This window comes from Cricetulus griseus (genome assembly GCF_003668045.3).
Source record: "Cricetulus griseus strain 17A/GY chromosome 1 unlocalized genomic scaffold, alternate assembly CriGri-PICRH-1.0 chr1_1, whole genome shotgun sequence".
NCBI classification, from domain to species: domain Eukaryota; kingdom Metazoa; phylum Chordata; class Mammalia; order Rodentia; family Cricetidae; genus Cricetulus; species Cricetulus griseus.
In genome coordinates this window covers 40027502-40055004 of record NW_023276807.1, presented here as the reverse complement: position 1 = coordinate 40055004, position 27503 = coordinate 40027502, and the positions used below count along the sequence as shown (strand labels likewise).

Genomic DNA, 27503 nt, shown 5'->3' with positions numbered 1-27503 from the left:
CAATTTTACTTCTCTAAGCTGTCAATGATCAATGGCAGACAGGAAGAAAAGGCAATCTGTCCAATTCTATCATCTTTTAAAGTTGATACTGCAAGGGTTATTATCAAGCAAAGTAAAATAAAGCTGGTATGTGCTAAAAATAATCTAACAACTAATAAATTAATTTAACATTATAAAATATTAACCAAATAAGGATATAAATTTATACACTAAAATGATTTTATACTGTCAATATTATTTTAAAATTATAAGTACTTTAGATATATGTTAAAGGCATACAAGTCATTAATAAACAATATTACTTACATAATATTATTACTTTTGTGGGCTCTTCCAATGTTTTCACACCAGCGATATTTACAAATGTCATAAACCAGTAATTCTTCTGGGAAAAAGTAGTTCCAACGCCGAATTCCTGAAATGCAAAGGATGCTGCTCAAGGAACCATTGCTCTGTCATGTGAGAGTTAATAAATAGTAAGCCAAGATTTACCTCCTTTAATGTCATGTTTATTCACCAAAGAAAGAACAAATTGGTCAACTTCAGGATATGGTGAGCAATGGAAACCTTCAAGGGATTCAACTGCAATGGAGAGAAGTATTTACAAATGAGAACAGTTGTACAATAAAGGATACCCCCCCCCCCCCCCCCCCCCCCCCCCGCCTTTTGCAACTTGCCTTACTGTCAGTTCTTGGGCTCTTGCTATGCTACAAGGAAGCAGTTAAGACTAAAACTTAACAGGGGTCAGATGTTGGCTAGTTTTTATAAAAGGCCTGTTTGCTTCAATCAGACAGAGAAATTGGCACAGATCTACAGGCTAAGCCTAGGTGTAGCCTCCAGCTGGCCTGACTCCTACTTCAGCTTTGATGTTTTGCTGGTGCCACAGGCCTTCAGTAGGTAGATAATGAGGTCACTGCCAGGTCACAAGGATTCAGGACAAAACGGTCCTCCCTGTCATCTTGTCTGGACACAAAGGAAACATGAACACCCAAACTACAAACTACAAAAATGCCAAACTCTACTTCTATCCAGGCTAACACAAGCAACTGTAGTGCTTTATCAATTGCAATCCGAAGAAACACAGGAAAATGTTGCCCATGTTTTTAATAGGCTTATAATCATAATTTGTGTGTATCTTATTGTTGTTATAGCAACAGGGAGCTACTGAACCCGGGGCAAGTACTCTATATCACTAAGCTACATCTCTGGTCCCATACTTGTAATTTTAGAACCTACTTTTTCTCTTATCATTATCAATGGGTGTCTTTCACATTATATAGTCTTATAAATCTAAACTTTGTAGTTATAGAGTATGTCATCCAATTTTGTTGTATATTTAGATTGTCTGGAGTTTTTCACTGTTTTAATGATATACCATTATATGTGAATAAAAGTATTTATTTGAGACTTCACATAAGAAACTTTTAAAAAACCTGTATGTTCTTCAGGATGGTCAAAATATGATAAAGTCATATGTGAAACACGTTTGCAGGAGTGCAAGATTCAACAGGAAACTATTGTACTAGTTACCTATAATTAAAAAAAATACATTAATTTAGTTGCATGTGTGTGTGTGCCTGTGAATGTATGCCACTAAGTGTAGAGATCACGTAAGTTGTGGGAGTCAGTTCTTGGCTTTCACCACATGAGCCACTGGGTTAAATTTGGGTTGTCATGCTTGGTGGCAAGTGCTTGATGAGATTGAGCCATCTCATCAAGCCACCTGTCTTTGAGTATGGACAAAGGGTGAAGGCAGGCTGGAGGGAAGGCTTAGGGTTACTTCTGGCCTATATAGGCCCAGACATGCACATGGTCACAGACAAACATGCAAGCAAAACATTTTAAAAAATACTTTTTTTATAAAATGGGGTGCAAGATCATATAGTGAAATTTTGATGTCTTGTTTTATGTAAACTATTATATATTCTTGAAATACCACAGAATGAAAATCAGATATTTTAATAAATACCTATAAAATTTTTATAGTGTGTCCAACCTAGTTAGAAATCTAGAAGAATTAGTTTTAAAATGATCAGCAGATACAAGTGCTTAAAATTTAAGATTTTTAAACCAAAATAGATTTGAAATTCCCTAAATTTTAATGTGAAGTTGTTTGCTTAAAGTTACCTGAAGTGCCTGTGCTGTTAAAATACTCAGCCCGCTTTCTTTTAGTCTGAGATGTGTCACATGTGAGAATTCGTAAAGTGTCTGAAAATCTAAAGAAAACGTGTAAAAGAAATAAAGTAACATTATGTTAGAATTAAAGTAGCATGACTAGAGAGAGGAAACAGTTCCACTTGGCTTCACTGTTATGGCCCAAAGTTCCAGTCTTTCCTCATAATGATTAGATTATGCCAAAAAACAACAACAACAACAACAAAAAAAAAACCAAGCAAACAACTTCCTGGAGGCTGGAGAGATGACTCAGCAGTTAAGAGCACTGGCTCCTCTTCCAGGGAACCAGAGTTCAATTCCCAGCACCCATATGACAGCTCATACCTGTCTGTAACTTCCATTTCAGGACTTCTGACACCCTCACAGACATACATATAGGCAAAACACCAATGAAAAAAAGAAACATAAAAAAATAATTTCCTTATCAGTCACTTGGGGATTGTTTAATTTCTTTACAGAGTAATCCAATGATTCTAGGGTAACTGAAATGATTGAAAGTATAATTCTACTCCCAAATACACAGCCCTTTGAACGTTCTGTTAGGATTTGAAAGCTATGAATAAAGGAAGAGCAGAAGGAAAGCACAGGGGTGGGGTGGGGGGACACGTGACCAAAATTCGCACTAACCATGGAGAACTCGGGGGCCTTCCACTCTAGAAGTGCCTGGCATTCATGTGGCTATGTAAAACAAAAAGTGGGTCTTGGGAGGAGAACCACTCGATTCCTTGAGTGCACTGAAACTACACAGGAGTCAGACCAGTGCTACTTCCAAAAGTGTAGATGCTGCCCTTCCAATGAATGCCAGCCACTGTTGCAGACATATTATCTGTATGTTCTAAATTTAACTCAACAACTGCAGAAGGTCATTATTCCCACTTTAAAAGTTTTGGTCTTGGGCCACTAGTGTTGGCACATGCCTTCAATCCCAGCACCCGGGAGGCAGAAGCAGGTAAGATCTCTGAGTTCAAGGCCAGCCTGGTCTACAGAGTGGGTTCCAGGACAGCCAAGTCTGTTTCTTACTTTTGAGAAATATCAAAGGAATACAAACAAAATAGAGATATATGGTAAGGGGGAGTATATCTTCCCATTACACAAAATGTTTCCTAGAGAAACATGCCTTTAATATATATTCCTTTTTGGTTTGCTTTTTGAGACAGGTTTTCTCTGTGTAGCCCTGGCTGTCCTGGAATTTGCTCTGTAGACCAGGCTGCCCTTGAACTCAGAGATCTACTTGCCTCTGTCTCCTAAGAACTGGAATTAAAGTCATGAGCTTAATAGTTCTTCTTAAAGCTAATTTCTATAGAACTTTTTCTTAAGAAGTTTTGGGGAGATGCAGAGGCAGGTAGATTTCTGTGAATTTGAGGCTATCTTGGTTTATATAGCAAATCCCAGGCACACCAGGTTACACATTGAGTCTGTCTGGAAAAAACCAACAAATCCCAAACTAAAACTTTTGATGAAGGTAAAGGGCAAAAACAACATAGCAAGTTAATGTGGTTTAGTCCAGTTGCTAACTACTTTTGTTTGTTTTAGGGTTTTGCCTGTGTTTGTTGGTTTGGGGGCGGGGGCAGGGTGATGAAGGGTTACCACATGGTCTCATGTAGTCTGGCTGGCCTAGAACTTACTATGTAACCAATGATTATCTTGAACTCCTTGTCCTTGCATGTCCACCTCCCAAGTGCTATAATTACAGATAGGTCTGGGTACTAACCACATTCTGAACTGACAAAATTGCCATTCATAGAAACCTAATGTGCAACAACAAACCTGACGATGAAGTATGCCATTATAGTACAAAGCTTATAGCATTAACACTTTACTTATAATTGTTAGCAAACTATTAACTTGGCAAACACTTGTGATATGATGTTAAATAGACAAAAAAAAGTCACATGGCATAACCATATGAGCCATGATCCCAATAAAAACACATTTTCTGGGGCTTGGTGCAGTGGATCAAATATAGGGCTTTGAGTACTCTAGGCAAGTGCTACACCGATGAGCTATACCAAAGGCAAAAAATAGTTTTCTATTAGGGAGCTATGTAAGTTCTAAATGTGTATGTGTATTGTGGAAAGAAACTGAGACAATAGTAATTATACTTTCAAACACAAATGCAATTACCATTATTTTCTACTTTGTAAAGTGACAATTTCAGAATAACTGGAATTTGCCAGGTGTGGTGGCTCATGCCTATAGTCCTAGCTACTCGGGAGGCTGAGACAGGAGGATCACTTGAGTCCAGAAGTTCTGGGCTGTAATGTGCTATGCTGATCGGGTGTCCACACTAAGTTCGGCATCAATATGGTGACCTCCCGGGAGCGGGACCACCAGGTTGCCTACGGAGGGGTGAACCAGCCCAGGTCGGAAATGGAGCAGGTCAAAACTCCCATGCTGATCAGAATAACTGGAATTTTAGAATACATTAACTATAATCATAAAAAGATTTAAGAGGAAATTGAATTGCTAAACATTTGTTGCAATTATTTTTTCAGATATAAAGAAGACTTTTAAAAACTCTTTATCTTAAGGTAGAATCAATATATATGATTCACATGCTAGCAATATACAATGCTATTTACATAAACACATGAAATTAACTCTGCTCTACAGACCTGACATTGCTCACCAGGGAAGACAGGAAATACTGGTTTTCCTCAGAAATATCTTTTGACTGCTTTGGAATAAATCTGTTATCTTCAGCAACCTCCAAAGCCACACATTTTCCTATCTTTGATGATCGATACAGTCGAAAGTTTCTGTTTCTTGTATAAACGCCTACATCAAAAATTAATTTTAAAAATGAATGCATGTTTCCATGATTAGTTTTATGGTCAGAAAATATTATTTTTCTGCAGAACTGCTCGAAAAGACCATGTTCCCATATACAAAATTAAAGCAATATACGAATTAAGAGGATGGAAGGCCCCACGGAGATAGCTAACTAAATGATCTGGAGCAGCTCTTCAAAGGAGAGTAAACAGAAGAGTGGGACAAAGTGCCAGAAATAAAGTTTGTGACTGAGAGCTGCCAAAGAACTGTGGCAGAAAACCCCAGAGGAAGGGAGGCACCACGAAAAAAAAGAGTATCTACAACAAACCTAATGAAAGCTGTGTAAGATTTCTATCCAGAAAATTAGACAACATGGCAAGAAATGAGAGAATACTAAATAAATGGGAGACCTGTCATATATCAGTATTAGCCCAACAGATGACAGCCAAAATAAACAATAAACACACCAGAGTCCAAAATACATGCAGAACAGTAGGGAGTGACAGCCTTTTCCAACAAATGTGCTGAGATAACTGGATATCCCCCTCCCAAAAAGGATGAACCTCGACTTCTTCACTTAACTAATGAAAATCCATTCCAAGTGAACTTCAGAACCTAAGTATAGCCCAAGCAGGCATGGGCTTGCATTTTACAAAGGGCACGTATGGCACAGTCGGACAGTGCCCATGTTACTCACCTAAATCTACAAAAAGACATTTTTCTCCCATATTATTCTTCACAACTAAAAATGAAAGATCAGGGATGTATTGCTTAGGTGACCCCGGCTTCTCCCAGGTCTCTAAAATCTCTTGTTTTAATGGTACATCAGAAAAACAGGAAACTTTGTGGTCTGTTGCCTCTGGAATCTTATCGTCATCTTCCTTGGTAATTAAGTGAAGAGCAGGTTGCAAAATTTTTCTCACAAAATTACCTAAGAAGAAAAAGTTTTAAGATTACAATGTAATCTCATTTTCTGTAGACTGTAACTATGTCTAGACATGTATCTACAAACAACAACCTTATACAATAATGCATCTCCCCAGTTATTGCTATAATCTATAATCTGTCTCCTCTGCCACATCCTTTCATTTGTGTAATCTTTTATTTTTTTCAGCACCCATTGGCATGGGAGGGTGTCAGTTGTAAACACACCATTTAGATGTTGCTAGTACAGACCAGAGCCTAACGTGCTGCCAGCAGAAATGTCCACTTTCACTATTACAGATCAGAATGATTTCTAGTCAGTGATCAAAGGATGAGGCATTCATATGAGGACACCAATGCAGAGACAGGGACAGCACACAGAAAGTCTGCCACCCGCCCCTGGAGTTAGCAGGTTGGCAAAGTCTGATAAGTACATCCTCTCTCTTCAGCTTCCATGACATACACCTAGAACTCTCACTTTGAGAGTCCCAACGCTGTTTCCAACCATGCATCTCCCTCACACTGGTCACAAGATGAACTATGGCTTTAGAGCTAATATCTGGAATTAAAGCAATTCATGTATTTTCTATACATGAATGCCCCTTAGGGCTCTATAGACTGCTCTATCTGCACTGTGGAAAATTGGTGAGAAAACTGAACTTCTTCAAATTCACATGTACTATTTCTACCACAAAATCAAGCATTAATTCAACTGTTGAGTTATTTTTTGTTTTTTTAAGATTTTATTTCTTTATTATGTATACAGTGTTCTGCTTGCACATTGCAAATTGGGGCTTATCACTTTATTTGTCAAAAAAGCTGAATCTTTATGTCATAATACACACATGCTTTATATTCAAAAATCTTTCTCTAAACAAGACTTTCCTATGCAAAGAAACAAATAAAATTTCTTTTTCAATTGGCTTTTTTGAGGCAGAGTCTTGCTAAGCAGCCCAGGATGCCCTTGAGCTTGGGGTCATCCTCCCTTAGCCTCCCTAATTCTCAGACTGGAGGCCTGTGTTGGATCTGGATATGGAGGCACATGCATGTTATCCCAGCTCAAAGAAAACAGAGTCAGGAGACAGTGTGAGGCCAGCTAGGGCTACATAGCAAGACTTAGTCAGAAAATAAACAAAACAGGGGCTAGAGAGATGGCTCAGCAGTTGAGAGTGCTTTCTGCTGGTCCAGAGGACTAGAATTAAGTTCTCAGCACCCACTTCAGGCAGCTCACAACTGTTGCAACTCCAGCTCCTGGGGATCTGACACTTTGTTCCAGCCTCAAGGGCTCCTGGCACTCACAGAATCATAGATTCAAAGATACACACTAAAAATAAGTAAACAAATAAAGAAGCATTAGAACATTAAAATGAAAGCAAAAGCATTTGATTCTTGCTGTAAAACAAAGACGTGGTTATTGCTGGAATGAAAAAGAGCAAGTAACAGTGGTTAAGGAAATACAGTGTATCAAAGGACAATGATACAACATAAGCATAAATTGATAGAGTTGACTTTCCTGGAAACTTCAAATTCCATCTACCTGGCCCAGATAATAAGAGCAGTGAGAACTGGATGCAAAAAAAGGTTATGTGGGCAGTACTGAGGCAGCTGGGCCTTTAACCCTTGGCAGGAAGATAACATGGCAGGAGTATGATGGCACTCAGCCAGCCTGAGTATTAGCACTCCAGCTCCCAGCGCACACCCTGCTGTGCCCTGCTCTATCTGTGGCAGAAGTGCACAGTCCAGATAAAGTTCTCTAATCTCTTCCATTTAGCTTAGTTCCTCTTTCTGAAAGCCTAGTAACAGGAACTTAAAGTGTCATAAAGAGGAACACCAAGAAAGGGGAAACAACGGGGAAAAAAGGACTGGTTTGTATTCCCTGAATCGCATTCTGGCTGTAGAGACAGCCTTGGATGACAGCCTGTTGTCAAGTCTGACAGTGCTCTCACTGTGGCTATGCTCTGTGATAATAAAGGCTTTCTTACTCTCATGTGTATGGAGTGACTCTACCCTAATCTCAGACATAATGTGATCTACTTTCAGAAGCCATCTGCAGCAGAGGCGGCTGGTTACTTGCGGCTACCTCCTCTCTCTAACTAGACTCTCAACATGCAGCTGTACATCACAGTCACAGAGCAGAATGATGAGTAAGCAGGAAGCAAAGACAGTTCCCCGGGACTGTTTTCAGGCTCTGCTGTTAATATTCTAAATATTATTAAAAGCAATATTAACATATGCTAAACACTGAAAACAGCAAGTAAAAAACAACAGCCCCTGCCACTAAGAAGCTTTAAGTGGAACTGGGAGACGGTTCCATGTGCAAAGTGTTTGCAGCATCAGCCTGAGGCCCTGAGTTCACATTCCCAGAAACTACAGAAAACACGAAAAAGGCCAAGCATGGCTATGCTATCTGTAACTTTGGTGCTAGGGGCTCAACAGTCAGCCAGCCTAGCTGAAATGGCAATCTTCAGGTGAAGAAGGAGTCCTATCTTAGAACAATAATGTGGGAAAGTAACTGAGGAAAATATCCTCATGTCACCTCTGGCCTCTGCATGTGCCCACAGGGTGAGTGCACCTGCACACATGTGGACATGTTTATGCACATACATGTGCCTGTGCACACTACACAGACTAGAGATAAGAAAAGAGGAAATAACCCTAGGAAGTGGTGAATGATTTCACATAATATCACTGGATGCTACAACCCAGAAGACTAGTGTTTTAAATCTTGGAGCTGGAGTGCAGAACAGTTTCTCAGACGGCCTGAGATGTTCAGAGTCTTGATGGAACATCTGAACTGGAGTTCAGATAGCAGCAACAAAGGTAAGAAGGCCCTAGCACCAGAGAAACATGCTGTGGGGGTACTAAGTTACAGACAGAGTGGAGAGAAGAGGTTAGGGTACAGTGAATCTCACTGTACAAGTGGGTGCAGTTTTCCCTGACGGCAAAGAATGACCTCTGAAGAGTTTGAGGTGCATGGTGCTATAGTCACACTACTCCAGCTAGCTGACCAAATAATTAGGTGAAGACGTACCAAGGTTAAAGACCACACCAACACGCACACTGGATGGTGGTGACTGATGCCACTCACTGACAGACATCACAGGAGAAGGAACAAATTTCTTAGGGAAGAGAGGGAGATTGGGAAGGACATGTTGAGTTGAAATGTCTGAGTGGAATACTGGTGGGATGCTGCTGCAGAAATCTGATGTCTAGAACAATCTGGGCTAAACACAAAGACCCCAGTCATCTATGTGGATGATAATTGAAGCCACGATAGTGGGTAATCAGGAAAGGCGTGGCAGAGTGAAGAAAGGTTCAAGCATCATTGAGATTGCAGTTACTGACACCTAAGGGATGAGAGGAACAGTCAGAGGCCAAACCAACTGACATGGGGAGGTAAGGAGCAAGCACTCTAGTTAGCCATGACCCAGCATGAGCTTTGTGCCAGTCCTTTAGTGACTATGTTCATATTAATTATTCTAGGTGGCTATGAAGTGACGAGACACTTGTAGCTCTGAAATGGGTTGCCTGTTACAAGAACGTTAGCTAACACTCTTTAAGTCTACGGCTACTATTGCTTTGATGAACACTAGGGCTCTGGTTCTCTTTAAACCTGAGATTTAGGTTCCCACTTGGCCTATTTGCAGGTTCTCTGGACTGACTTCAATTTATACCCCAGTCTTCATTTGTCCTAGGGAAAACACTCTGCTTACACTCACAGGTGTGCACCCAGATGTCACTGAAGTACTAAAGTTCTTCCTGGGGCAATAAACCCTTCTTGATATGACCTAGGGTCCAAGCCCCCAAACTAAGGCTAATTTAAGGCTGAAGCAAAGGTCAGAAATACAGATATTAGATACCACAGATAAGCCCACTCGTGACTTATCAGACAACTGAAAAGGAATCTTGTTGAAACAGAAACCTGTATCAGGACATGCAAGGTCATCTCAGTGTGTATGGTAAGAGGCACTAATACCACTGATACCCTGAGCAGGTTAAATTACCTGGAATAGAACAATGGGTCAAGAGGTAAGGCCAATCATGAAAACCCACTGCATCTTTTTAGAACAGGTAAGCAACCATAAATAGGTAGGAAATAACTAGAAAATTTGAAGAGGAGAAGGAAAATATAAGCTTTTAATATAATTGGGTTCTTTTAAAAGGTACTCACCAACATGAGTGTTATCTTTAAACGCCACATCATGGAGCTGAAAGATTAGATGTCGGCTAAATTTTTCTTCAGTGCTGGAATCCAAGTTGATAACATCCTCAACTGAGCAGTGAACATTGTATAACTCCTCAAGTGCTTTACAAACATGCTAAAAATACAAGCACATAATTTACAGTTTTGATTTTAGATTTCTCTATCAGCAATTCAAATACTTTGCTACAAACTGGATGACTTATCAGAACATTTATATTATAGCAGCCTTACCAATTTACCTATAAGCTTAAATACATCGCTTAAAAATATTATATGTTGTAGGGAGCCGTCCCTGCATTCTCCATTACAATGATGGTGCCTGCAGGCACTGAATGTAAATTATTGCGCAGGCGCTGGGTAATTTTCCATTTCCTTGATCTCTGCCTATTCCGTGGCTCATATGGCCTGAGGAGCTAAAGCCAATCATAGGGTGACACGTCCCAGGCAGCGGCTGCCAGCCTTTATTAGGGGACGGGATTCTTGGCTCGGGGTCTCCGCTCTGGTAAGCTTATGCTCTCCTCTCAAGACGCATTAAAGCTTTCCTGCAGAAGGATCCGAATGTCCTGTGTGGTTCTTGCTGGCGAGGCCATAGCGCGGGACATCTGCTGCCGAAACCCGGGAACTTGTTAACATCGCCGGCACCGCGGAGACCCCTCGGATGGGGCGGATTCAGAACTACAGGGTGGTAAATTCGGAGAGGTATGTCTTTTCTGGACTTTGGCTTGGGATTGTTGATCTTTTTCACTGTTGTAGCAATCTTGAAGAAGTCCAGAATTACATGTCAGAAACCGAATGTAGTGAGAGATGGGGCGCGCCCAACAATAAAATATAAGGAAAAAGGACCTCCCGGGATGTCTAATGACAAGGGAGTGAGTAATTTGTTAGATGATTCTGTAAATAAGTTTAAAGCTTTAAATCTTGATAGCTCTGATGACTCTGAAAGCTCAAGAGATAAAGTTTTAGAGAAAACAGCTCAGCTAGGTGAAAAAGAAACAAAAAAGGAGGGAGAGAAAATAGGGGATAACCGGTCACACCCCGGTAAATTTAAGAGACCTGTTAATAACTGGTCTTTGGAGAGGCCCGGATCCTATTCTCATAAGATCCAGGGGAGCTATATGTGTTTTTCCACAGGATGAAGAGAATCCCCTGTGGATCCCGGAAAGACTCACCCGAAGAGCCCCTTCGGACCTTCAAAAGTCGGAACTCCACCCTCTCCCCGGGAGTTGAGAGCCGCTATTATTATCCAGATTAACTCCTGTCCTTGACGGAGAGATTGTCATCATAGATTGCTTAAGGGGTGGGGATGGGATTGTTTGGTGCAGCCGTTTGCTGCGGATTGGTGTTGCTTCTCTGGCTGGTCTATAGGCTCAGGGCTCAAACTAAGAGAGACAAGATGGTTATCGCCCAAGCGCTTGTAGCTTTGGAACAAGGGGCTTCCACTGACATTTGGTTAACAATGCTTAAGCAATAGGCCGCCGGCCAGACAGCTCTTGCACACCCAGAGCCTAGGCTCATTGCACAGGGTAGAGTGTCTGGTTTGAGCAGCCCATGAGGGATGTTGAGCAAGGCATCGCACAGAGAGTTGCCCAGTATACAGGCTTCTCTGGGAGGCATGTTGTCCTGCATAAGGGTTGCCTGCCCTAGTCTCCCTTTCCCAGAAAAACGGCAGAGGACAGGTCGAGAGCGCTTCGGGTCAAGCTAACAGCCTGATGGCGACTCTTGTACACAGTCTTAATGTTTGATTGGGAAGGTACAACCTCTGCCTCTATCCCTCAACATATGGGTGACCTATTTGCTTGTAAAAATATAAAGCCTTATCATTAATTAATAAAAAAAGGGGGAGATGTAGGGAGCCGTCCCTGCATTCTCCATTACAATGATGGTGCCTGCAGGCACTGAATGTAAATTATTGCGCAGGTGCTGGGTAATTTTCCATTTCCTTGATCTCTGCCTATTCCGTGGCTCATATGGCCTGAGGAGCTAAAGCCAATCATAGGGTGACACGTCCCAGGCAGCGGCTGCCAGCCTTTATTAGGGGATGGGATTCTTGGCTCGGGGTCTCCGCTCTGGTAAGCTTATGCTCTCCTCTCAAGACGCATTAAAGCTTTCCTGCAGAAGGATCCGAATGTCCTGTGTGGTTCTTGCTGGCGAGGCCATAGCACGGGACAATATGTTTATGTCAAAAATTTATAGGTAGGTTCAGGGGCTAAGAGCACTGCCTGCTCTCCAAGAGGTACTGGTTTCAATTCCAGTACTCACATGGCAGCTCACAACCATGTGTCACTACTCCACTCTAGGAATTCCAATATCCTCTTCTGTCTTTTGGGTACTGCGGCATGCATTTGATATACAAGCATACATGCAGACAAAACATCCATAGATATAAAATTCTAAAAATACTTTTTAAAAATTTCCTTTAGGTTTGGAGAGATAGCTCAGTAGTTGAAAGCACTTACTACTCTTTCAGAGAACCCAAGTTTGATTCAAAGCACATGCATGGTAGCTTACAACCATATGTAACCCCAGTTCCAGGGAATCTCTTCCAGCCTTTGTAGGTAGGTACCAGGATCACATATGTGCTTACCAAAAGCATCCAAACACATTAAAAAAAATTTCATATGCTCTCAGGACTGAAGACAACTCTTAAAGGTCAAGCAATTTATATGCTAATCTCTTCTAAAACCATAATAAAAAGATCTTTGTTAAGTATCTCCTAATGCTAGCTGTCTTAGTTAGAGTTTCTGTTGTTATGATGTCATGATCAAGACCAACTCAGGGAGGAAAGGGTTTAAGTCATCTCACAGTTTGTAGTACATCATCCGGGGAAGTCAGGGCAGGAACTGATGCAGAAGTTATGGAGAAAGACTGCTACTGGCTTATTCCTCATGGCTTGCTCAGCATACTTTCTTATACCATCCAGGACTACATGCCCACGGGTGGCAGTGCCCCACAGTGAGCTGGGCCCATCTATATCAATCATTAAAACAAGAAAATGGCCCACAGGTCAATTTGGAGAGGGCACCTTTTAGTTGAGGTTCCTTCTTCCCAAATGACTTTGGTTCATGTCCAGCTGACAAAACACTAGCCAGTACAGTAGCTAAAAGTTATAGTCTCTGGTTCTAGTCCTTTTATAACTTTAACTATTAGAAATTTTCTCATTCCTATTGAACCTACACTTACCTCTAAGAATACAGCCTTAAAACACCTGGCTTAGAAGACCAAGGTTTGGTTTTAGAAAGTGCTAAGTAACCAAAAAAAAAAAAAAAAAAAAAAAAAAAAAAAGTGCTAAGTGTGAGTTTTAGCCCTGCCTCTTACTGCTCAAATCTAACCTTGACATTCCTCAGCTGTGAGATAGAAATAGTAAATATCACCTGACTTTAGGAGTTATGGCAAGGAGTAATGAGAAAAAGAGATTAAGGAGTTAGCACAGTGCCTCACACAGGTAAGTGCTTAAATTATTACCTATGGAGCAACGAGACAAGCCACTTCTCTCTAACCATTGTCAGTCTTCACATGTGCAATATGAAGAACTAACTAACTACCATCAAGTTAGCAAAAATGTTTGCAAAAGTCTGCCATCCACTTAAATATCTAATAGTTATATACAATAAATTATACTTACTATCAATGTTTTCCCATTACTAGATTCGTACTATTAATTCATAATTACTTCATATTATTTCCACCATCTAAGCTTACTTCTCTTTAGTAAATTCTCACTTTCTCAGTGGTCTCCCTCAATCTGTTCACCTATGTCAAACTATTTCTAGATATCTCTTTGAAGTAGTTACAGAGCTTCAGTTTCACACCAACTTATCTCATTTTGATATCTGTTCCCTCTGTATTACAGACAGGGAACATATACCCTGGCCTGCCCCATTTTCTACTGACTAGAATGTAGACATAGCAGTGTGAGCCAGCGTGGGCAATGTGAGTAAGGCAATGATTTGGGAAAAAAAACAAAACAACAAGGTTAGTTTTTAATACAACAGAATCTCACTGGATATTATATGAGCAATAGGTAAATTTCTATCTTCTTTAAGATGCTTTATTTTGTTTTTCAAAACAGGGTTTCTCTGTGTAGCCCTGTCTATCTGACAACTCCCTCTGTAGACCAGGCTGGGCTTTTAAAATCAGGGATCTGCCTGCCTCTGTCTCCTGAGTGCTGGATTAAAGACATGCACCTGGCCTTGTTGAAGCTATTTAAAAGGTGGATCTTTTCTGTGGCAGCTAACTCGATCCTAATTGTTTATTCTTTGTTAGATTATGCAGTAACCATGTCTCTGGCTCACCATTTTATTCCTATAGTCCACATACAGAGTCTGACCTGCTAAAAAGCTTTTGGTATTTGAATAAACTTCAAGTGCTTTGACATTATAGACAGTAAATTTAGTGGCTCTTCAGTTTTAGTGTCAACCTTTCCTAAATTATATTTCCTAAGTTAAACTGCAAACAGAATTACAATTATTTATGAAACTATGCTATAAAACTTGGAGATTGAAAACACATGATTGCTTAAGCAATCTGCATTAGGAGTGACCTTATTGAAATGTATCATTTAAGTCATTGGGCCCAAAGGTATCAACAGTATAACCAGTTGTTATTAAACAGTTATTTATTAACTGTTTGTTAATTTAAAGATAAGAACTAATCAAATTTGATGGGAGTGGTAGTGCACACCTGTAATCCAAGCACTTTACTGGGAGATAGAGGCAGGAAAATCAGGGTTTTCTCTGGCTACATAGTGAGTTGAAGGCCCTTTGACTGTATGTGACCTTGATTTAGCCAGCACAATGTCTATGAATGAAGGCAGATGGTTCTATGTGTGATGACCTGAGTTTGATTCCTAGGACCTACATGGTGTAAGGCGAGAACCAACTCCTGCAAATTGTCTTCTATATCCCCATGTGAATTGTGACATTTGCATGCCAAAACACAACAAATAATGTTTAAATGTAAAAAGAAAAGAACAAATAGCTAACCTAATTTAAGCTTCATCAGACTCAAAACATATTTACTAGATTATAAAATTATGTACAAAGAAACTAAAATGAAATTAATTTCAATGTAATTATTTATAAATAGTACGAACTGTTCTACCAATTAGTAAACATGTTAAATAAAACTGTTATACAACTTTGAAGTTAGATTTCTATAATGTCCTCCACATTTTCCGATATGGATTAGTACTTCAATGGTTATATAGATATGATATAAAGAATTAAGAGGAAAAAAATTAAACCCTGAGATGACCTTTGTATGTGTTTCTTAAATCTATTACACAGGAGTTTCATTCTCTGTTTATTACATTAGGAATACTTCTACTTTCTAATACAATGTTGCACTTTGTTTAATAGTAGCAGTATGTTTAAGTAGCAATGAAAACCTCTGAATTTTAGTTCTTTGTAACCCATCTATGTAAGAAATTCTACATTACACTGTTGAACTATATATCACATAACCAGAAAAAAGCCAATACTCATGAATTATGACAAAGTCAAAAACTAACTCAGCTACACTGAAACAAGGCATTTAAGTTTATTTTTGAGTGTTCAGTGACTATTTTAAGACTAATACAACTTGTTTGTCTTGGAGAAGGAAGACTTTACAGATGTTTATTTTGCTTCAAAGTTGGGAGAAAGTATTTATGAATGTTTTTCATGTAAACTTAAAGTTAAATATACAAAGATTTAATGAAATCAGCAGACCTCTTTTAGCAAGAACATCTGAATTTAGATATATTTTCAAGTTACAAAATTACTTTTCAAAAATTATCATATGGCTAACATTCAAAAGAAAAACAGGTTAAAGCATACTCTGAGGCCAATGGTCACTGCATTTTTCATACACTTTATGCAAAACAATCTTAAGTTTTTTAAAAAAGATGTCAATGTATAAGTCCATATAATTCTTTTTTACTGACACAGCTAAATGAAAAAAAAAGTAAGTATTAGCACTATACTCTTCTTAGATGAATACAGACATAACTACTTATATTCTGGTTTGGCTAGTCTCTATCTATAGAATCCAAGTACATTCTGGTCTCTGAGTCTTAATTTTTTTATCCATTAAGGCACTGATACAATTTCCAAAATTCCTACCAGTTCAAAAATTTTGATACTAGTTTTAGTCAAAATTTCCCTGAATTCCATCTCAATGTCCTATTTTAACAGTGAAATTTGCTTTATCTAGCTTTTGCCACAGGTAAGTACACTGGAAGTCAAAGAATTCTCACTCTCATTTATTTCAGCTTTTTAAATTAGATATAGTAATAAAAAATGCAGGCATTAATTGAATTTTCATTTTGTTTGATTATTTATGAATAATGAAATATATATTTCATTATGATTAATGGAAGTAAGAGAAGAACTTACCTCTATGAGTAATGCAACCATCTTTTTCCCATCAGCTCCTGGATTCGCCAATTTGTTAAATTCCAAATCAAAATAAAGCTTGCACACAGCATTCTCAGGAATAACTTCGTAGCAATGCAAGAGGGTTTTCCTAAATTGAATAATCCAAGATTTCTAGATTTGTATCATACAGTGTAAATAGTGAACACCTTTACTAACTGAGCTGACTCACCAGTCCATATATCTTCTTACACCTTTTAAAAGAATCAACCCTGTACTCAAGCACAGTGACCATTCTGCTTTATGAATTTGTAACTATGAATTAACAAAATAAACTGATAAAGACAATTGATAACAATAAGTCTGTGGCTCACACTATTAAAGAGTTTCTGACAAAATGATGTTAACAGGAAATTATTTAACTGGTAAATAAGGTCAATATTGCAGTGCTACTTATTCATTCATAATGTCTTGATACTGTATAACTTTGTTTTTGTTGTCACTTTGAAACAAATATTATTTATAAAAAGAATGTTCTTTCTCAAACTGGAATCCCAGAACCTGCCGCCCCCCCCCCCCACACACACACAAAGTCCATGAATCTTCTGTGGGAATTTTTAAATTCTATATTTTCATTAGGAAGACACTTTTAAATGTTTTAATTTATTCATTTTATTTCATGTGCATTGGTGTTTTTCCTGCATGTATGTCTGTATGAGGGTGTTGGATCTCCTAGAATTAGTTGTGAGGTGCCATATGGGTGCTTGAAATTGAACCTGGGTCCTCTAGAAGAGCAGTCAGTGTTCTTAACCACTGAGATATCTCCCCTTTTAAATGTTTTTAAAAGGAAATTTTCTCAAGATACCTTCACCCACCTCTTTTAGCTGTGTAAAGTATCCTTTTCCTATCTCAGTCTCTCTCTCTCATCAGCTACCATGCTTAAATCTTTATTAAAACCTTATCTCCATAAATGTGTTTTTAAAATAATGGCTTTTAAAAAGAAAAAAAAAACTGAATCTCTAGACTTCAATAATTGTTCAATTTATGCAGGCCTGAGATGAATGGCTTTGACACGAGTAAATAAGAACAGGTGCTGATTCAAAATGCAAATACATAAAGTTCAGATGACACTCTTTACAAGTAAAGGGCTTGTAGTTAAATTTAAACTGACTGCTCTTTCAGAGGACCCAAGTTCAGTTCCCAGCACCCACATCAAGTATCTTACAACTACCTGTGACACCAGCTCCAGGGAATCTGACATCATCTTCTGGCCTCCTCAGCACCTGCACACATGTGGTACACACACAGACTCAGAACTAAAAACAAAACAAATACTTTTTTTAAAAGGAGAAGTGACAGGAGTACATCATCATGTAGCAGATAGAAGCTGTGTGTACAGCTACATACACTCTGACAGCACTACCTTTGCAGTTCAAGATGAGACTTAGTTTCAATAAAACACCATCTGTCACATTGTATCAAGACCCACCATGGGCCAGGTATGGTGGTACACACCTTAAGTCCCAGCACATAGGAGCAGAGGCAGGTGGATCTCTGAGCTTGAGGCCAGCCTGGTCTACACAGTAAGTACCAGAAAAACCAGGACTACACAGAGAAACCCTGCCCCCCCCCCAAAATAAAATAAAATAAACCAAAACCAAAATTAACAAAAATCTTCATTCACCTCTAACTGGCATCCATATATAGAGCCATAACTAAATCTAGTTTTGTAATTGAAGCCACTTAAATAACATTATAACGAAAGTATTTTAAGTCATACTGATTTACTCACCTTTTCATAGTTAAGTCTGAGTAACAGGTGAATATTAACAGGTTTATTAAATGGTGAGTGTGTGTGTGTGTGTGTGTGTGTGTGTGTGTGTGTGTACAAGCTAGTAAGCAGCATCCTCCATGCTATCTGCATCAGATCTTGCCTCCAAGATCCTGCCCTGATTGAGTTCCTGTCCTGACTTCCTCCAATGATGAACAGTGACATGGAAGTGTAAGTCAAATAAACCCTTTCCCCCTCAACTTGCTTTTGGTCATGGTGTTCACCACACCAGTAGTAACCCTAAGGGAAGTAACTAATCATGTGGCCAAGAATTAAACATCAGTTCAGCATGAATTAATTTTAACAAAACTAGAAACCCAACTTTAGTTTAATGTGCTGCTCTGCTACTTACCGGAACTTATAGTAAAACCAAAGTTGAGCATAAGATGTTACAAGGTAAATACGTTGTCCATCTCCTGCTTTGCACTCCAAAGCAAATACGTGAACATTCTATATAAAATTTAAAATACAAAATAAAATTTTGAAAATTTATAACATGCAAATCTAAGTTCAACTGTAACTAATAAATGTTCATAAAGAATTTTGTCATTCAAGATGCCAAAATTTAGAATATGAACAACTAACTTATTAAAAATAAGACAGTCACCACACCTACACTATCTCAAATACATATATATATTTATTTATATACATATGTATATATAAATTCTTTCTTTCAGATTTATTTATTTTATTTCATTTGTGTGTTTGGTCTGCATGTATGTATGTATACCATATGTATGCCTGGTACCCAGTCAGGTCAGAAGGCAGCACTGGATTCCTAGAACTAAAATTATGGATGGTTGTAAGGCATCATGTAGATGCTGGGACTCAAACCCGGGTCCTCTGCAAGAGAAACAAGAGCTATTCACCCCTGAGCCATCTCTCAGGCCCTAAAAAATGTGTTTTTAAAATTATTATTTATGTTTTGGCTGGAAGTATGACTCAATGGTTAAAAGCACTGGCTGATCTTTCCAGAGGACATAGGTTCAATTCCTGGCACTCACATGGCAGCTCAGCACTGTCTGTACCTCCAGTCCCATGAGGTCTAACACCCTCTTCTGTTCTCCTCAAGCACTTCATGTATGTGGTATATGGACATACATTTATGCAAGCACTCGTACAATAAAGTTTTTAAATTTTATTTGTATATATGAGTGCCTGCATGTATGTCTGTGTACCATATGCATGCAAGCAGCCCTTGGAGGCCAGAAGAGGGCATTGGATCACGTGTAACTCTTAACCACTACTTTAGCTGAGCCATGACTTCAGCTCCCATTTTCAAATCAGTGACACAATACATGTGTAAGATAAAGACACAGTTTCCAGATTAAAAATAAAATTACAAAAGGAGAAAGCCCATTCTTAATTCCCTTACTCTCATTTAAGCTAAGACAGCTTCATCTCTTAGTTTACGAAATTAGACTCAATTTATAAAATTGCAAAAACCTCCATATTATCATAAACTATTTCAACTAAAACATATTAATAAATTCTCCTTTCCTATAAAAATATACACAGGATTAAAATTTTTTAAGTTATCATAGTCCTGATTCACAGCTGCTGCATAAGGGACTTCTGCTAATGCATACGGGAGGGAAGAGCCACACGAGGAGCTTCTGCTAACAACGGCATCACAGAACGTTTTATGTCCATCGAGCTAAAGTAGCTGGTGAGCCTATTTTCATAAATGAGAAATCATACAAAGACTCTGTTGTTCAATTGTATTAAAACTCTTTTGGGCGCTATGGATGGTGCAGCCCTTGCCTAGCATATGTGAGGACCGGGCAGGGTTCAAGTCCTGAAACAGAAAAAAAAAATCTTTCTGAAATAAACTTTACACTGATGACTGGCAAGCACATACCTATTTGGTTTTGAAAAGAACATATTCAAATGACTCTCAGCATTTTAATTTCTGATTTCTGAATTAGGTTTACACAAAATGAGTAAGATTTTTCTAATGTCCCCTATTTTGTTTAAATCCAAATAAGCATCTTGTAACTCAGAAAACAAGTTTATTTCTCTCCAATATGAAATACTTCATATTTTTACATAGAATTAATGACAGAGCACAATATATATTTAAATTATTTAACTATTTTTATTACATTGGTTTATTTATGTGTAGAGCGCTTGGGGTGGGGAGGTGCACTTGCCAGGGCATGCATATGGAGGCCAGAGAGCAATTTTAGGTAGTCAGTTCTCTCCTTCTGTCAAGTGGGTCTCAGGAATCCAACTCAGGTCATCAGGCTTAGCAGCAGGTGCCTTTGCACACTGAGCCATTTGACCCAGATTACATTTTATATATGCATCTTATCTTTTCATTTATTTGTCTTTATATTCCATGAGAGTACTACTAGCAAATAATAGGCTGACACACATTAAGCACTTCTACTCACTTGCTTAATGTGTTGGGAATATGCTTATCTTCCTCCCAGCATATTTCACTTGATGGCTAAGAGATGGCTCCAGTGGTTAAGAGCACTGGCTGTATCTGCAGAGGACCCAGGTTCTGTTCTTAGCACCCACATGCTGCCTCACAACCATTGGTAACTCCAGTTCCAGGGGATCTGACCCCCTCTTCTAAACTCCATGAACACTGCATGATATGGTACACATACATACATGTAGACAAGACACTTATACACATAAAATAAAACTAAAACAGAAATGTCAACATTTTTCATTACTTAAATATATTGATCAATGAATTCAAAGGGATATTTTTATAGTCATGTGTTATCAAGGTTACTATTGTGTTTTCTTGGTGAAGTATCTGATTTGAAACGATAGCAAATAATTTTTTTCTTTCATTTTTGATTTTTCAAGACAGGGTTTCTCTGTAGCTTTGGAGCCTGTCCTGGAACTTGCTCTGTAGACCAGGCTGACCTCGAGCTCACAGGGATCCATCTGCCTCTGCCTCTGAAGTGCTGGGATTAAAGGCATGCGCCACCGCCGCCTGGCCCAAATGATTTTTTTAAACCTTGAGTGTTACTTAAAATTTCTTAAAAAATAAAGCAATCACCTCTTTACAGCTTTTAACAAAATTAAAAGCTTGATTCTGACGATGAAATAGCTTCCAAATGGAGGGTGGTTCTTCTGGCTTGGACAATCTTGGTCTATACACAGAGGACAATGGCTTCCTCTCATAGTGAGATGCTCGCTCTTCAATTTGCTTCAGCATTGCTTCCCATTTCCTCATCGTTGGTTCAGAAGCAGAAAGAGAATAAATCCAATCTCAGAAGCCTTTCTATCAATTAGTACTAAACAAATAAAAATGTTAATTTATTTAGAATACATTCTGCCTGGTATAACCTCAAATCTGTTTTCCTGATATTTATGTGTTCATTTGCTTTACATTTTCTTCTTTGCACAAAGTCTCACCATAGAACAGGAGTAGGGCAGGTCATCACAAATCCTTAGAGCCTAGCTCTTTCCTCTGCTAGTCTTATGACCATGGGAAGATTAATGAAACTCCATGAAATCTTGCTTAATCAATTGCAAAACTGGAATCAACAGAATCTTGAATGTTCTATGCTGTACCCTAAGGCTAACTGTGATAAGACATGTGAAAATGTCTTATAAATTATAAGGCCCTATGTAAATGCTTTCAGTATCATTATGAATTTCATCACAGCCAACCCTATTGCTCAGTTGGTGCTTACTATTGTGGACCCTGCTCTTCCATACACACTAAGCTTAGCTTTCTGTTCTCCTCTTTTCTCCCAATATAACAGAGGGATAGCAATTCTGCTCTAAGCATAGCTTCATTGTCATTATAAACTTTATATTTTGCAACTTCTCCCAGCAGGAGATGCCATCTAAGTTCAATCACACACTGACTCTGGATTTGGCCGTGTGACTTACTTGGGCCAAGATCACACTGACAAATTTAAGTCTAGGTGCTTCTGTATCAGACTTGGCTACCTTAGAATCCTGTCCTGAGACTTCAGCATCATAAACTTAGCAAGAGGACGGGGGCCATCATTCTTCCACATAACTGCACATCAGAGGATGGGGGGCCACATGAAGAAGCTATCTCAGCAGAAGCCAATCAGATTCATGAGTCAGAACATTTCAGATCACACAACATTAAAATGGAATGAATTCCAGGGCAGAATATAGAACTGCCTAGCTTTAATTTTTTTTTTTTTGAACTAATAAGTTTTGGGCTGTTTTTTTTTTTTTTATACAAGATTAGATAAATTAGAGTTTCTTGTCAATAACATCTACGCTATTATTTACTCATACAGAAAACAGATACATTAGCTTTTAAGTGAAGCAGCAAAATATACTGAAGCATTTAGGCACAAATTATTATTCACCTCTGGCAATGCCTTTGTCTTCAATTTTAGCAGAAATCTTTGCAGTGACAGGAACTCATTAGCAAATGGCATATCCCCTGAAAAGAAATACAAAATTGCCCTTAAGAAATTGAGAAGATAGATTTCTCCACATTCAGTTTACTTTAATTAGATTTTTTTGTTTGTTTTTTGTTGTTGTTTGTTTGTTTTTTTGAGACAGGGTTTTTCTGTAGCTTTGGAGGCTGTCCTGGAACTCACTCTGTAGACCAGGCTGGCCTCGAACTCACAGACATCCGCCTGTCTCTGCCTCCTGAGTTAGTCACCACCGCCCCACTCCATTCATTTGTAGATAAAAATCTGCTTTATTTGAAAAACCTAATTGATTTTATTCTGTGTAGTTTATTATATTGTTGCCCCAAAACAACAATGCAATCATATCTGAATCATAGATTCAAAAAAACCCTAAGAATGTCCATAGATATATGTTCACATTTAGTGAAACTAAACACACACACACACACACACACACACACACACTATAAAACAAACTGGTAATGACTGTGGGAATAAGCTTACATGAAAATCTTGGCGTTGAAGATACACTGCTGAGGGAATGCAATGCTTAGCATCTACTATGTCCCTGGACTGTTCTCACAGCTAGAGATGAGTGACAGCTGGAGCATCAGAGAACAACTGGGGCTTGAACTATTTGAGCAGGAGGGCTGAATGACAAAAGCAAAGAAAATAGAGACCAAGACAGCATTTGGTCTTCTGGTTTGAGACTATCATATTCCCCCTCCTGACCCTCTGGGGGAATATGACACCATATTAGAAATACTTTTAATTCCTGGTGTGGAAAGAGTCCTATTGTTCTTTTAAATAATTTTATGCCAAAGCTCCTTTCCACTCAGAGACTATTTTGGGGTAATGGACTACAAGTTCCAAAGGAAAACCCTTGTACTAGTTTAAGAACATAGGCATAAAGAGCTCTATTGTTCATTTCTGCTCCAAAACAGTATTTAACCACGTTTGCTACAATCCTACAGCTGTAAGTGTTGGAGTTATAAAACAGGATTAGTCATTTTACAGTAATTAGTGGGAGCAGGGGAAAGCAGGATTCAAGTGGAAAGCTGACAAATTCCCTGGGTTTACTAGACTTGTCTGTTAAGGACTGTGGATGGCCGGGCTCCCAAGAGCAACTTGATTAGGGGTAGGGTGAGGTGGGGTGGGGTGGGGTGGAAAGTAGTATACATAATCCAGGTGTTTTATAGTCACCATTCACTCACATTGTAATAGTTAATACTGTCAACTGCACTGGATATCAACATGCCCACGCTTGTAAAGAATACTTCTCAGGGTGTCTGTGGGGTCACCTTTAAAGGCACTTAGATCATGTGGACTCTAACCTATTATTAATGAATTTCTTGAGGGATTCATGATATGATGGTATTATTGGGAGATGTCAAAAAGGAAAAAGTGGGGCCTAGTTTGAGGAAATACTGCTTTCTGGCTGCCATGATGTAAACTGCTGTTCCACCATGCCCTCTCAGCCAAGATGGACTGACAACATTAAAGCACAAATAAATGCTTTTTTTTTTCCATTAAGTCATTCTGCCAGGCCATCTGTCACAGCAATGAGAAGTCTGACTACCATAGGTGTACAGGCATACCTGAAGCTTTCTTTATATGTTCTTGGTTTCTTTCTTCCTTTCCTTTTTTTGAGATGGGCTGTTTCCATGGTTGCCCAAGCTGGCCTCAAACTGAAGACCCTCCTGCTTCAGCCTCCCATGTGCCACTATATACACTACAGTTTCTTGTCCAAACATCAATCAATCTCCATTCCAACTCCAGCCTCTCCCTCTACTCTCAGATTAGTAGATTAATCGGTATTGTGTTTACTGGAGAGATTCTAGTTTCAGTATTTATGATGTTACTTCATTTAAAAATACTGACAAATATTTTGTGTGATGTACAAATTCATGTGTATAGGTGCACAGGTGTGCATGAATGTGCAGGCCAAAAAATAATGACTCTTCCTCAATCACTCTCCATCTTATTTCTTAAAACATAGTCTTTCACCAAATCTGGAGCTCATCCATTGGTCTAGCCTGAATGGCCTGTGAGCTCCAGGGATCCCCCTGTCTGTACCTCCCCACAAAACCTGGCACTTTACATGGGTGCTGGGATCTGAACTCAGGTTTTAAAGTTTGTACTTTACCAACTAAGCCATCCCCAGCTCCTTAACATTTTCTTAATATTACCTCATTCATGAGCTCTTTTAAATTTTATTTGAGTATGAGTGTTTGTGTGAATTTACGTCGTGTGTGTGTGTGTGTGTGTGTGTGTGTGTGTGTGTGTGTGTGTGTGTGTGTGTGTTCTTGGAGGCCAGAAGAGGGTGTTGGAGCTAGAGTTACAAGTGGTTTCAGCCACCTGAGTTGGGAACTAAACTTGGGTCCTCTGGAGGAACAGCAAGTGTTCTTAATTACTCAGCCATTTCTCCAGCTCTTTTTTGTTTTTGTTTGTTTGTTTGTTTTGCTTTTTGTTTTTCAGGACAGGGTTTCTCTGTAGCTTCGAAGGCTGTCCTGAAACTCTCCCAGTAGACCACTCTGGCCTCGAACTCACAGAGATCCACCTGTCTCTGCCTCCCCAGCGCTGGGATTAAAGGCTGCACCACCACTGCCGGGCCAGCTCTTCTTTCATGTACTCTATAATGCCTCTCTGAGGTATCTTCTACTACTCAAGTACTCACTTTTAAATAGTCATCTTAAAGTATACTATTAAAATCCACTTACAATCGTATTATCTTGTAAGCTTACCTTCTAGGATGTCCATAAAACCTACTATAAGGGATGAGAAAGCCTACACCACACTGTTCCAGCTCTTGCTTCCTTTCCTTGGCACCCATCTCCCACCCAAACAGCACAACTCTGCCAGACTACTGACCCACACCGTTTTTTACAGCGTCACACGGGAATACTCATTAATGATTCACAGTATCGTTTAATGCTACGCTTCTAGTTCAGTTTTCTCACCAAATGGAAAGCAACGACCACTGGGAGCTCCTCGACCACTTTGGAAGCCAGCTGCTCCCACCTTTGCTTTTCCCAGAATTCTTCCTCTCTCCGGAGGCCCAGAACATCTTCTGCTCCCCATAAAGAGAAATTAAGGGCTCAGGAGAATCTAGACATCACCTCCAGCTGTTTTGAGTTAACAAACTTCTCTAGAATGAAGCCAACATAACTTGGTCAGAAAATTGCTGCTAAGCTTTATCTAAAAGTACCATTTTGTTAAGCACTTCTATGAACGTGTGAGGACTCACAAGACCAGAGTTTCTCAATTAGTTCCCTCCTTGCGAACCACAGCCTGCCGAAGCATCAGGCATCATTGCTAGGGTTGAATGCGTCCTATTGCTTAGTTTATCCCACTAGAAAATGGCTGATCCTCACTCACTTTGGGAGGGATAATGATAGCTCAGTTTGTTTCTAGAATCTGCATTGAACTACCGTGGCTCTGCTCCTCGCAGGAGCAAACCACTTAACCCTTTTAAGCCTCTGTTGGAACTGGGTAAAATAAGAAATGCATTATGGAAATCAGGAGCACGGATTCTGCCCTCAACAAACGGTATACACCTGCGTACGTAGGCATACTGCAGTCCCTTACATCCAACCAGGCTAGAGCGTTTGGAAGCAAGCTGCTGCTCTCGTGGGATAAATTTGGTGTCAGAGGCCCTGAAATTTGATGCCGAGCGCTGTGCTCCTGTTTTGGTGTATTATGCAAAAACCGCGTCACCGCGTCAAGGTCTGAAATAGGATCTAAAACAGACCGGGATTCAGTAAGGTAGCTGAGACTTCTGACTGAGGGACAGAGTTGAACGGAAGTGAAGAAAGGCCCTGGTTTGAGAGGAAGTAGAGATTACGAGTGAGGGGTGGGTGCAGCCCTATTTTCTCCTTGTCGCCCCGAACACCCACCTTTGTGCCCCCGGAATCAGGCGCGGCCTAAAGACGTCTCTAAATTTACCTCACGTGATGCACCTCAGCCGGAGGCCGCAGCCTGGGAAAGCTGCAGATGGCGGGAACCGAGCTTCAAATCCCCGTTCAGGGGCGGGGCCAGTGGGGGCGGGGCCTGCGAGAGGATGGGGCTGCGGCGGCCGGGCTCCAGGGGGCGGAGCACGGACCCCAGCTAGTGGTGAGGGGTTTGGGAGGAGGGGCGTAGGCGGGGCGGGATGTAGGCGGAGCCAGGGCAGGGGGTTAGGCTGTGGTTGCTGGGCAGAAGAAGAAGCTGGTGAACTCAAAGTCGTGTGTGTTTCGTTGTGGTGCTTGCAGCGGCTCGGTGAGTGCTGGCTGCACCGGTCCTTTCCCGGCCTTATGCTGCGGTCCTTATCCTGCCGGATCTGCAGCTGCTTCCAGGAGGTGGGGGAAATGGGCGATCTGGGCGGAGGATCCTTTGTGTTGCCTTCTGGCTTGCTCAGGCATGCACTGAAGACAGAGAAGCTAGACACCCCGTTGGGGGCCCGATCCCAAGCTGGGAGCCCAGACCCGGGAGGCCGCACCAGGGTCCCTGAGCCCGGGTGAACCGAGGCGGGACTCAGACCCCCGAGTCTGGAGCACGGGCCGCGCCGAGGAGCAAAAGGCGGAGCCGGAGGATCGGGAGATCGCCCCGAGCTTAGAGCTTCTGGGGCGGGAGAGGGGCCGGAGGGAGGCGAGCCCAGAGGCGGATGAGCGTGGCGGTCGAGTGGCGGGAGGTGGCGATATCCTGGAGCCCCAGGCCGAGGCGTAGACCCGGGAGCCAAGGATGGATAAGGAAGTTCTCCCCTGGGGCCTGGAGACCAGCCTGATGTTGACCTTGAGGCTAGCTCTCTGAGACCTAGCCTCCCTCTACTGCTCGGTGTAGTCTCTACCTCTGGTTTTCTCCAGTTCACTGTGTGATTTTGGTTCTTTCAG

At 40.2% G+C, this 27503-nt stretch overlaps 1 protein-coding gene across 8 annotated transcripts in view; it reads right to left on the bottom strand.

Moving 5' to 3' along the window:
- The window catches only part of Primpol (primase and DNA directed polymerase), a 32927-nt gene extending 6251 nt beyond the window's left edge, over nt 1-26676 (bottom strand). Inside the window, exons 1-13 of one of the 8 annotated variants that reach the window (XM_027391086.2) lie at nt 26532-26665; nt 25596-25783; nt 23140-23285; nt 22585-22661; nt 21285-21522; nt 18612-18709; nt 16450-16579; nt 10043-10190; nt 5645-5878; nt 4791-4953; nt 2128-2216; nt 493-582; nt 307-415 (exon numbers count right to left, since the gene is read on the bottom strand). In XM_027391086.2, coding sequence (XP_027246887.1) covers nt 307-415; nt 493-582; nt 2128-2216; nt 4791-4953; nt 5645-5878; nt 10043-10190; nt 16450-16579; nt 18612-18709; nt 21285-21461 — 1238 coding nt within the window. In that variant the 5' untranslated portion in view covers nt 21462-21522; nt 22585-22661; nt 23140-23285; nt 25596-25783; nt 26532-26665. Of the gene's footprint in view, nt 1-306; nt 416-492; nt 583-2127; nt 2217-4790; nt 4954-5644; nt 5879-10042; nt 10191-16449; nt 16580-17659; nt 17745-18611; nt 18710-21284; nt 21523-22584; nt 22662-23139; nt 23286-25595; nt 25784-26531 lie in introns of those variants that run through there. The other 7 variants (XM_027391087.2, XM_027391085.2, XM_027391090.2 and 4 more) reach the window with 7 other exon arrangements.
- Nucleotides 26677-27503: the final 827 nt, after the last annotated feature.